General features: G+C 48.4%; 1 protein-coding gene across 8 annotated transcripts in view; it reads left to right on the top strand.

Moving 5' to 3' along the window:
* The window catches only part of Fer1l5 (fer-1-like family member 5), a 54,686-nt gene that overhangs the window by 10,730 nt on the left and 31,453 nt on the right, over positions 1–12,503 (top strand). For 7 of the 8 annotated variants that reach the window (XR_005489102.2, XM_039084527.2, XM_017596789.3 and 4 more), the window contains 10 exons: positions 2,272–2,302; positions 4,293–4,408; positions 4,745–4,865; positions 5,604–5,656; positions 6,956–7,024; positions 8,932–8,975; positions 9,063–9,145; positions 9,238–9,332; positions 10,474–10,605; positions 12,115–12,292. Coding sequence is in view for 6 of the 8 variants with exons in the window: in XM_039084527.2 (XP_038940455.1) it covers positions 2,272–2,302; positions 4,293–4,408; positions 4,745–4,865; positions 5,604–5,656; positions 6,956–7,024; positions 8,932–8,975; positions 9,063–9,145; positions 9,238–9,332; positions 10,474–10,605; positions 12,115–12,292 (922 nt within the window). In the remaining 2 variants the exon portion in view is untranslated. Of the gene's footprint in view, positions 1–2,271; positions 2,303–4,292; positions 4,409–4,744; positions 4,866–5,603; positions 5,657–6,955; positions 7,025–8,931; positions 8,976–9,062; positions 9,146–9,237; positions 9,333–9,365; positions 10,606–12,114; positions 12,293–12,503 lie in introns of those variants that run through there. The other variant, XM_063268114.1, reaches the window with a different exon arrangement.

Below are 12,503 nucleotides of genomic sequence, written 5' to 3' on the forward strand. Positions count from 1 at the left end.
TAAGCTGCAGGCCTTGTTTAATAAGTACTTACCCACTAAGCCATCTCTCAAATCTCCAGAATTTTTTATATTATTTATTATTTGTGTGCACACATGTGCGTACATGCATGTGCTACAGTATAAAAGTCATGGTGCATGTGTGAGGTGAAAGGACAATTTTTGGGAGGTTGGTTCCTTCTATCGTTAGATCAGGGGATGGAATCCAGCTTTGGGCTTACAGCACCTTTACATGCTAAGCCATCTTGCCAGTCCAGTTCCTGTGGAAACAAATGGAAGGACCCCAGTGTAGCTAAATGATGTGTTTCCATGGCCAAAAGTCACAAGTTTCTGTTTCTATTGTCTTGGAGTGGGGAGGTAGCTCAGAACTAAAGGACTTGCTTGGCATGCAGTGTCCTAGTTCAGTCTTCTACACTAGGGGTAGGGGAGAGAAGAAAAGCCATTTTAGTAAAGTTCAATGTATCTGGGTTTTCATGGGTTGTACATTTTGTGTGTGTGTGTCTGTGTGCCATCTGTTTTGTGTGCAATCTGTTTTGTGTGCATGTGGGTGCATGTGTGCTTTATGTGTATGTCTGTGTGCATGTGTGTGTGTTTGTGTGTATGTGGTGTGTGTGTTCATTGTGTGTGTGTATGTGTGTGCATGTGTATGTATGTATGTATGTATGTATGTATGTATGTATGTGTCTCTGTGTGTATCTGTGTGTGTGTGTGTGTGTGTGTGTGTATGTGTGTGGTGTGAGTGTGCATGCATACATGTGTATGTGCTAGGGATTGAACCCAGTGCATTGTATATGTGTGTTGGCTGGGAATATGTTCTAGTCTAGCTTATACTTTTTGCCTGTTTTTTTTAAGATTTATTTATTTTATATATATGAGTACACTGTAGCATCTTCAGACACATCAGAAGAGGGCATCAGATCCCATTACAGATGGTTGTGAGCCACTATGTGGTTGCTGGGAATTGAACTCAGGACCTCTGGAAGAGCAGTCAGTGCTCTTAACTGCTGAGCCATCTCTCCAGTCCACTTTTTGCTTGTTTTTATTTGTGTGTGTGTGTGTGTGTGTGTGTGTGTGTTAAACTTTTGCTTATCTAATACAAGCCATTGAGTGAATTTGAAAGCAGGTCTGTGGGGTTGGGGATTTAGCTCAGTGGTAGAGCGCTTGCCTAGGAAGCACAAGGCCCTGGGTTCGGTCCCCAGCTCTGGGGGGGAGGGGGAGAAAGCAGGTCTGTTATGCAGTCTCTCTATTGATCAGTGGAACCTGGGCACTGGCTCTATTCACACTGCTTCTTCTCCTGTAGCATCTCCCTCAGGCCTAGGCTAATTACCTCTCCCAGGAGGAGAAAGGAAAGCCACCTATGGTCTCTACCAGAGACCACTCAATCATCCTTATCCCAGCATAGAGCTGCCCTTCGCCCCCCAGGGAAAGGGGAAAGTTAGTGTATATTCTAGATATTTCCAGCACAGGCTTCCTCACTGACTAGCTGTTAAGTCTCGAAAGCCATCTTTCAAACTCAGTAGCCTCTTCTATATCAGGGACTACCACTTTTTTCTACAGGTTTTAGACTAATTTGACACTCCAGCACTGCTCTAGTGTGGCCACTGGGTTAGTTGAAATTGCAAATATCTTGCCTTTTGTTTGTGCTGCCTGACTTTCCCTTGCTAGACCAGATACCAGTAATATTCAGCATGGAATGAGAAAGGGCTTATTTTGACTCTCAGTTATAGATGTTAGTCCCGTTGCTTTGGGCCTGAGGTGGCACATGTATTAAAAAAGAGTACAGCTGAGCAAATGGGAAGACAGTAAACAGGGAAGAATGGGTTTCCCAAAATCTCCCTCAAAACAATGCTGATCAGTAACCCACAAACCTCCCACTCAGCCCCAACTCCTAAAGGCTCCACCATCGGGGTTGGGGATTTAGCTCAGCGGTAGAGCGCTTGCTAGGCCCTGGGTTCGGTCCCCAGCTCTGAAAAAAAGAAAAGAAAAAGAAAAAAAAAAAAAGGCTCCACCATCTCCACATGGCCAAAGTGGGAACCAAACCTTTACTGTATGGTGCTTTGCGAGGTCGGGGGCATTTAAAGTCCAAGCTTACTGGGCACAGTAGCCGATGCCTTTAATCCCAGCATAGGGAGATGGATCTCTTGTGAACTCAAAGCCAACCTGGTCTATGTTGTAGGATCCAGGGTAGCCAGAGCTATATAGTGAAAACCTGTCTAGAAACAAGAACAAAAACCAAGCTATAACTAATCATCATTTTACTCTTATCTTTTTCAGATAGACATTGGATTTATCTACCATTCCCCAGGTAGGTGACAAATATTGCAAGCATTGGAGCCTTGTGGGAAAAAAGTAGGCCAGGAGTCAAAAATCCCTCAGAATCCTCAGAAAATGGGGAGAAGATATCACAAAGTATCCATCTGCTTGAAAATATTTACTCTATGGTAAAGTTTATCATGACATGTTCTAATAGCATCTTTCTCTGAAAAGCTCAACACATTTGGGGGTTGGGGGAGTCAAATGCTCAAGTCGTGTTGTACTCTAAGGTAGATTTCTAATGTGTGAAGCCAGTAACATCTTTGTTGTTTTTCAAATTAGTTGTGTTGTTTTTCTTGAGGCTGGATCTTACTATGTAGCCAAGGCTAGCCTGGAACTCATGAACCAAACTCTGAGTTCTAAGATCACAGACAAATGTTCCATACCATGCCCTTTTTAAGCATACTATTTTAATAGATAGTCAGACAGACAGACAGACATAAGTTAATTAAATGAGTTGACATTTTTACAACACACACATAATACTTGCTGAATATTTTCTCTCCCACCCTCTTATCTCTCTTCCACCCTTGTCTACCCTGCCCCTCCCTGTCTTAGTCAGGGTTTCTATTGCTTCGATGAAACACCATGGCCAAAAAGTTGGGAAGGGAAGGGTTTATTTGGCTTACACTTCTACATTGCTGTTCATCACCGAACGAAGTCAGGACAGGAATTCAAACAGGGCAGGAACCTGGAGGCAGGAGCTGACGCAGAGACCAGGGAGGGTGCTGCTTACTGACTTGCTCACCCTGCTCTCTTATAGAACCCTAGACCACCAGCCCAGGGATGTCCCCACCCACAATGTGCTGGGCCCTCCCCATTGATCACTAATTGAGAAAATGCCTTACAGCTCGATCTCATGGAGTCATTTCCTCAACTGAGGCTCCTTCCTCTCTGATGTCTCTAGATTGTGTCATGTTGACACAAAACCAGCCAGGACACATCCCTATAAATTTTTCTTGTATTCATATGTCTATTTTGTTTTGCGATCCACTGAGTTTAAGCAGGGCCTTCTGTGTGACCACAGGTTTAGAGTTATCCATTAGAGCCTGATGGGCTCAATGGTGAATGCTCAACTAAAGGCAGTGACTCCATATGGCCTAGAGTTTATCAACAGCCACTAGTTCAGCAGCAACAGAAAGGGGGCCATGAGCTCCTCCTCCATCTGTGACTGACTATTAATGGGGCCAGCCTTCCACAGGCTCAGAGCTGGTAATCACTGCCACTGCGAGTTCACGATCATAATGTCATGCCCGGTGGATGGCAGTTCTCAGCCCACCTCCCTATCCTCAGTCTCTTCCTGCCTCTCTTCCACAAGATTTCTTGACTTTTCAAGAGAACATTAGAGGAGCGGGGTGTCTTGTTTAAGGCTGAGCCCTCTCTGATATTTTGACTTTGGTTTTTTTGTTTTTTTTTTCTTTTTTTTTTTTGAGACAAGATCTCAAGACCCAGGCTGGCCTCCCTCTTGCTGTCACTTCTTCGTATTGAGAATGTTCAGTATCTTCTCTGTCGTTTTGAAACACACAATTATTGTCAACCACCATCGCTTTGCTGTAGCGATCCCATCCCTTCCTATCCCACTGCATCCTGTGCCCACTAACATCCTCTCTCTGCTCCCCTTCTTCCTCTCCAGCCCAGCTCTGGTACCCACGAGTCTATAAGAGACTGAGATTGTAGTGGGGAACTGTACCATGAGCTTGCCATGACATGCATACCCGGTTGGCACTGGGTCTGGGGGGTGGAGAGGTGCTTGTCGCCATATGTCTGGCATCAGGTCAGGGAGCAAAGAGGGTCCTTCTTTCCCAGAGGCACTTGCAGACTTGTGCAGTCGTAGAGAGGACTTTTGTTCTCTATCATTGGATGAGAGCCTGTGCATGCCCTATTTTCCTGGGAAACAAAGTCTGTTTAAGGAGAGACAGACAAACAGATTGGAGGGTCTCACAGACAGATTGGAGGGTCTCACATTGGCTCTGTCTCCTCAGATCACACACTTCAAAGGAAATGGTTAGGCCTCTGCCAGCGAAATAAGACCACCAGTGGAATCAGAGGCTACTTGAAAGTGACCATCTGCGCACTCGGTGTGGGGGATGAGGCACCGGTGAGGCTACCACCTCCTTCCCAATCCCCAGTAATATTTCTTATGTGGCTACTTCCCTGAGGACCTCTGAGCCTTCCAAGCGGCCGTTGGCCCATACCACCTTTGTTCGGTGCATCATAAAGGGGCTGTCCAGGGGCTGGGGATTTAGCTCAGTGGTAGAGCGCTTATCTAGCACGCACAAGGCCCTGGGTTTGGTCCCCAGCTCCGAAAAAAAAAGGGGGGGCTGTCCACTCTCCGTGCATCAAGTGGAAAGTCGGGAAAGTCAAAAGTGGGTGAACCGAGCTGTGCCTTCCCTGCCTATGAGCCTGACCCTGTCCTACTCTCTGGCATCTGCAGGTAGATCAAAAGCTGCCCTATGAGGATGACAGCCAGGTCAAGATCTTCAAGTCAACACAAGTTCCAGTCAGCCTGGCTTACTTACAGTTCTTCATCTACTGTGCAGAGGACCTCCACTTCAGTTAGAGTCTGTGGGAAGGCAGGGGGAAGCTCCACGATTCCCTGTGACAGGCACCTCAGATCCGTGCCAGATTCTCCCTCTCTCTCTCCCACCCCCCTCTCTCTCCCTCTCTCTCTCTCTCTCCCTCTCTCTCCCTCTATCTCTCTCTCTCTCTCTCTCTCTCTCTCTCTCCTTTTAAATATCAATTTAAGATTTGGAATGGGGAATGGGAGGCACTGAAATTCACAAGTGTTTCTTTTCTCAGCTTTTTTGAGACAGGATTTCAGTTTGTAGCCCTGGCTGTCTTGAAACTTGCTTTGTAGACCAGGCTGGCTTTGAACTTAGAGATCTGCTTCCCTCTGCCTCCCACCTGTTGGGATTAAAAGCGTGCACCATCACTGCCAGGCATATAATTCCCACGGATCCATTTTCAAGACTCCAAGCCATTTACTTGGTTTTGGTGTCTAGGTGCAGATATGAGCTTTTCTACAACATCCTGACTGCACACATGCATGTATAAACGCATGAGAGCGCACACATACCACACACATGCACACAGAAAGGGGGAGAGAGAGAGAGAGAGAGAGAGAGAGAGAGAGAGAGAGATAACATACCCTGGAACCGTTGTGTAAAAGCTGGGGGGGGGGCATGGCAGGGGCAGATTAAAAGTTGTTCAGTTCCCCCGTTTCCTCTTCCTGACCCCCTCCCCCACAAAAAAGATGCATCTGTCTTAGAAGTCTTTTTAACCCCCTGTCCTAGGGAACCCTCAGTCGGCCACTCCTGCGTTGGAGGTTGAACTAATTGGGGACAAGGTAGGTACAGAAAGGGTGTGAGACTAGAAAAAGTAGCACCTAAGAAAAAGCACTGCATAGGAGAGTGGGAGGAGGAAGGCAGAACCAAGACTAGCCTGGGTTACATATATAGAGTTCCAGGCCAGCCTGGGCTACATAGTGATACTCCATCTCAATAAAATACAATACACATAAAATATGTGCTAGGCATATGATATGTAGTACATGCCTGTAGCCCCCAGACTTTGGAGGGAGAGAGAGGAGGACCAGGAGCTGGAGGCTAGCCTTGGCTATATAAGACCTGCCTCATTTTTAAAAGGGAGGGGGAGGGGCTGCCACCAGCCATGTTCTTTGGCCATTTTTTCTGTTGAAGTTGATCTAACAAATCCTTGGTAATATGCCTCATGGAGCAGAGCTGGCAGTCCTATCTGGGAGGTGGGAAGATCGCTGCCAATGCCAGGTTAAAGCCTGGAAAATATTGAGTTCTAGGCCAGTCAGGGCTACTTAGTGGAACCCTGCCTCAAAACAAAACAAAGTTAGGGCTGGCTTGGAAGTTACACATCCTGGCTACTCTTCCAGCATGGTGGCTCACAACCATCTGTGACTCCAGTTCCAGCACTAACACCCTTTTCTGACCTACTCTGACACCAAGCATCATGGGATGCACAGACATCCATGCAGGCAAAACAACCACAAGTAAGGTAGAAGAACACCGCCTGTCTTAGCTAAGCTTTTACTGCTTGGACAGACACCATGACCAAGGCAAGTCTTGTAAGGATAACATTTAACTGGGGCTGGCTTACAGGGTCAGATGTTCAGTCCATAATCATCAAGGTGGGAACATGGCAGCATCCAGGCAGGCATGGTGCAGGAGGAGCTGAGTTCTATGTCTTCATCTGAGGGCTGCTAGTGAAGACTGACTTCCAGGGAGCTAGAATGAGGGTTTTAGCCACACCGACAGGGACACATGTACTCCAACAGCTACACCTTCTAATAGTGCCACTCCCTGGGCCAAGCATATACAAACCATCACACCACCCCCCAAAAAAAGCCCACATTCCTAGCATGTGTAAAGCTGTGGGTTTTCGGTCCCCGACACTGCTATAAAAAGGTATGGAGACAATCCCTTTAAGATAGTGAAGAGAATGAAGCTGGGCCTCGAGAAATCATGGCCTGAGGATAACTGTAGGCCAAGGGTTAGGAATTAGCTCATTCATCTAGGCACTGCAGGAAGTGGACTGGACAGGGAGGTGGGAAGGGAAGGCCAGTAGCAGGAGGAAGGGACAGGCTAGCACTGACTGACCCTCTGGATGTTCTCAGCTCAGGACATATCCAAAGAGCCAGTCCGACAGCCCCATATGGAACCAAATCCTCACCTTCCAGATTCAGGTACGGCTGCCCAATCACGCTCACCCTCCCATTCCTTGCACTCCAAAGGGAAATTCTGGTGTTGGTATGGATGAAGGCTAGGGTGAACTGGGCACAGCGGAAGAGGCTCTGCCTGGTAGGAAACACGAGGAAGCCCAGGGCAGGCTACTGAGTCCAGTAGAGAACAGTAAGGCCATACAACTGAAGTCTGGAGATTTAGGTACATCCTTTCACCCACATGAAGAAAGAAGTTGGGATGGGGTGGAGACGTGGCTTAATGGTCAAGGATACCACAAGAAGAGCTACAGAGCCAAGTAACCTGGTCCCACAGGCTCACAGAGACCGAACTACCAACCAAAGAGCATGCGTAGACTGCACCTAGGCCCTGTACACATATATAAAGAGGAACAGCTTGGTCTTCATGTGGGTCCCTGTCTTAAGCTATGTATTCCTGCACAAACATCATGACCAAGAAGCAAGTTGGGGAGGAAAGGGTTTATTCAGCTTACACCTCCACTATGCTGTTCATCACCAAAGGAAGTCAGGACTGGAATTAACTCAGGTCAGGAAGCAGCAGCTGATGCAGAGGTCGTGGAGGGATGTTACTGCCTTGCTTTCCCAGGCTTGCTAGCTTGCTTTCTTATAAATCCCAAGACCACCAGCCCAGGAACGGCACCACCCACCATGGGTCCTCCCTCCTTGGTTGCTAATTGAGAAAATGCCTTACAGCTGGGTTTCATGAAGACATTTCCACAACTGAGGCTCCTTTTTCTGTGATAACTCCAGCTTGTGTCAAGTTGACACACAAAACTAGCCAGTTCAGTCCCCCAACAATTGGGGGTGGAGGCTATCTCTGACTCAGACTCTGTTGCCTGCCTTTAGATCCCTTTCTCCTAGCTAGGCTGCTTTGTGTGGCCTCCATGGGAGAGGATGCATTTAGTCCTGATGAGACTTGATGTGCCAGGGTGGGTTGGTACCTGGAGTAGAGGGGCTCTCCTCCTCAGAGAAGGGGAGGGGGAAGTAGAAAAGAGAGGTGGGAGGGTGGTACTGGGAGGAGAGGAGGGAGACCACATTGGGATATAAAGTGAATAAGTAAATTAATGAGAGAGAAAAAAGAGCACATGTTGCTTTTTTTTTTTTTTTTTTGGTTCTTTTTTTCGGAGCTGGGCTTCCTAGGCAAGGGCTCTACCACTGAGCTAAATCCCCAACCCCACACATGTTGCTCTTACAGAGGACCTGGGTTCAGTTCCAAGGTCACCCATGGCATTGTGTATGTGTGGGGGAATGCATGTGCCAAGGACACAAAGAACAACTTGAGGGAATTGTCTGTACTAAGGGGTTGAGCTCAAGTCATTGGGCTTGCACACCAATCCCTTTTACCCACTGAGCCATCTCACCAGCCCCAGCCCTGGAATTTAAACTGCAGACAAGCTAATATCAAGAATACAAGACAGTCTGAGGTCCACATCATAAAAAAAAATACAAGACAGAGTCTGGAGAGATAGCTCTGTCGTTAAGAACTCCGGTCCCTATTGCAGAGGACCCAAGTTTACTTCAAATACCTAAGTGGAGGCTCATAACAGCTGGTAACTTCAGTTCCAGGGCATCCAGTGCCCTCTTTAGACATACATGTGGTGCACTTACACAGACACAGGCAAACATTCATCTATACAAAATAAATCTTACAAACCAAATGGATACGACACACTGTTACAGCATCCCACGTCCTTACCAGCAGCCCCTGAATGTGGGAAGCCTGGGAGCCCAAAAGTGCCCAAGCACCGCGATAAATTTGGCTTGTCTGAGATTGAATATGGACTGAGGCAGCCGCTCCCAAGTGCTTGCAAGGTCCCCTGAGGACCATGGCCACACTAGTGTACCTTCACTCTCCTCCCCCTCCCCCCTCCCGCTCCCATCTTCCCTCGCAGCTGCCCTGCCTCTCTAGCTACATCAAATTCAGAGTCTTGGACTGGTGAGCAAATGGGCTACAGGCAGACCCATGTTCTGGGGAGGAAGAGGCAGAGATGGGCCTGGGCTCAGCCTGCAGCGTGTTTCCCAGCTCCAAAAGCAATTGCCGGGATGAGATTGGGTCTGCCAGCTTGTGCCTCAGCCAAATCTCGTCCACCGGAGAGGAGATCCAAGGCAAGCAATTCATGGGATCCCCTCCCTTCCTAGGATCCTTCCCTTTGCACCTGTCCCACCCAAGCCCCTGAGTGCGCTCTATCTCCTTCCAGGGATGTACTCTGGCTTCCTGCCCTGCTTTGGTCCCAGCTTCCTGACTCTCCGTGGGGGTGAAAAGCCCCCTTTCAGGACCACAGAGGAAGGCACTGTAAGCTTTTCCTGTCAGCTTGGGTGAGGGTAGGGGGCAGTAGAGGTAAGGTTGACTGTGAGTGAAGCACCAGAGGATTAGCAATGTCCAGGGGGGACTCTGCCTGGCTTCTGTCCACCTCCTTCCAGAAGAGGATGGGCATGGGTATATAAACAGCCATGAATACAGGAGTCCTAAGCTGAGGTACCAGAAAGGGACAAATGGGATGCCTTATCTAGTCACTGAGGAACACTGAAGATGAGACCTTTGGTAGGTTTCCCACAGCTAGGAAAAAAAAAAATACAGGGCCGTTCAACATTACTGATTTGTGCTGGAAACCCAACTCAAGCTGGCTTAATCAAGAAGGGAATGAGAGCATTTGGGAGGCTGATGCAGGAAGATCATGAGTTGGGAGCCAGCTAGACTGCAAAGCAGTACCTTGTCTTTAAAAGGGGAAGCGGGGGGCTGGCAAGATGGACCAACCAGTAAAGATGCTTCTTGCCACCACACCTGTGAACTGCATCCAGCCCTGGAACCCACATGGTGGAAGGAGAGAGCCAACTCTGAGCAGTTGTCTTCTGATCCCCAATCTCGTGTCGTGGCACACCCCACACCTAAGTAAAAAAATAAGATATATAGGAGAGAAAGTGTGGGTCTGCTTGATAAGACTGGAAGGGAGTTTGTGAGAGGAACCCTGAGTTGTCACAGTGTTGTCTCGTCCTCCATGTCACCCCATGGCTCCTCAGCCTTTGTCTCCCACCAGTCAGCTCTTGCTGGGAATTTGCCCACAAGGCCAGGGGATCCCTCAGTTGGCCTTTTGTGGGGGCTCTTGTGTTCTTCTTGGATCAATTACTTTCAACACAGAGGGAGAGCATACATTGACCGGCCAGATAGGGAACCCTCACTCTGGTAAGAGATTACCATTCCCTCCAAGCTCCAAACAAACATTCGGGTAATTCAAGTCCTTCCAGGTCAGCCAGAACGAGCAAGAGGGGCACTCTTCTACACTGAAGCATCCTGGGAATCTTTAGCAGAGCTGTGGGCGGAGCCATCCCCAAGCAGACTGTCCGTGGATAGTCTTCCTTTGCTGTGTGGATTCCAGAGAGATCCGTTTACTTTTTTTTTTTTTCCCTGTCATCCCTTTCTCTCTCTGTTGCTCTAGTGCATCCTCGATGCTGTTAATAAGGATGGTTTAGCTTACCGTGGCCGAATCTTTATAGAGATAGTCACCAAGATCAAGTCTCAGCAAGACTCTGTGATGAAGGACCTGTCTCAGGAAGTGATCAAGGTGGAGGTAATCACAGGAGACAGGTAACCCAGGGAAAAAAGGGTTTCTCTGCTTCCCCCGATCTACTGTTTGTGGAGGGGGGGGGCGCATTTCTGACACTGCAAGGGACACTGGTCACCAATCTGTTGGGAACATAAGGATGCTTGGTCAGTCTACTGGAGGGTTCCCCAAGCGTTTTCCAGGGCTTTCATGCTGAGCCAAATCCCTAGTGGTCAGGAACCCTGAATGTCCAGAGACCCCTTGCAAAGAAGACAAAAGTGAGGCTGACTCCCACAAGCTCTGCCTATTTTTAGTCTTGGGAGATGGTGTGGTCAACAGTGTCTGCCACCAAGATGGGCTCCCTGAATGAAGAAAGGAATATGGGAGGTGACAGGTCCTATCTCTGGTATGGGCTTCTGAGACATATACATAGCTCAGCCTGGAACCTGCCAGCTACATTGGCAGTAAAAAGCACATCACAACTGAATCTGAGGTCTTGGAACAAAGGCCCAGGAAAAAGAGGACTGAATAGAGCTGAGACCCTGACATGGTACCACAACAGGAGAGGAGGGGGAGGAAAAGAAAGCAGAGATCTTGAGTGTGTGTGTGTGTGTGTGTGTGTGTGTGTGTGTGTGTGTGTGTGTGTGTGTGTAAGAGAGATACAGAGACGGACACAGAGAGAGGGAGAGGGGGGAGGATGGAGGAGAGAGGGGGGAGGGGAGCGAGAGGGGAGAGGGGAGAGGCAGGGAAGGAGACAGACTGGAGAACCTGGTGGCTGTGGTAGCTCATGTCTGTAATCCTGTCACTCAGAAGGCTGAAACAAGAGAACCATCATAAACTCAATGCCAGCCTGGACTACACAACAAAAATGTCTTTTTAGAAAAGGAAAGAAAGAAAAGGAAGAAGGGAAGAGAGGAAGGGAGGGAGTGGGAGAAGGGGAAAGGAGGTAGGGGAAGGAGAGTAGAAGGGAAGGGAGGCAAAGGAGGGAGGGAACAGGGCAGATGTTAGCAATAGGAATGAGCAGCTATTGTATGCAAAGGACCCAGGCTCCTGGATGGCACAGCAGGAACAGACATAATTAGGGGACAGTTGGTAGCTGAGGCAGTAGTAGAAAGGGGCAGCCTTTTTGTATAAGGGAGGATGACTTGAGAGCCACCAAGAACAGGGCTCGTGTGTGTGTGTGTGTGTGTGTGTGTGTGTGTGTGTGTGTGTGTGTGTGTGTGTGTGTGTGTGTGTGTGGTGTTGTTGTTCTACTTCTCTTACCTCAGAGCCAAACCTGACTATGAAGAAGACCCTCCTGCCCAGCTTCAGAAAGGGAGGGAATGGGCCAGCTGGGTGGAGTGGAGCAGGTGACGGAGATCCTGGGAACAACTGCCCTTGATCAGCCAGTGCACAGTCTCAGGAATGGTCTGGTTCATCCTAAGCCAAGTACAGAACACTTGATCATGCTCTGTGATCAAGGGTGCCCTTCCTCTGCCTGTCAGGACAGCCTTACTCATCCTGTATGTACTGAGGTGTCTGTGGTTATCGATTTAGATGCAGCAGTATCGTCAGAAGTATGGGCTGTGCGTTGTCTTCCTCTCCTGTACCATGATGCCCAAATTTAAGGACCTGATTCAATTTGAGGTCAGCATGGGCCACTATGGAAACAAGATGGATCCAAACTACAAGCCTCTTGTGTCCACCACACAGCACAGCCCGGTGATATACGATGGTAACTGTCAGATTCGAGCAGAAACTGAGGTAGCCCATGTGTGTATGAGGCTCTTCTAGGGGCATTGGCCCATAGAACATTTCCTGAACATTCCAGTTGTTTTTACTAGGGTCTCACTATGTAGTCCAGGCTGGCCTTGATCTCATGGTCCCCCTGCCTCAGGCTGCAAAGTGCTAGAATGATAGGCATGAGCAGCACATCTGGTCACTTG

The sequence above is a fragment of the Rattus norvegicus genome, chromosome 9 (genome assembly GCF_036323735.1).
Source record: "Rattus norvegicus strain BN/NHsdMcwi chromosome 9, GRCr8, whole genome shotgun sequence".
NCBI classification, from domain to species: Eukaryota; Metazoa; Chordata; class Mammalia; order Rodentia; family Muridae; genus Rattus; species Rattus norvegicus.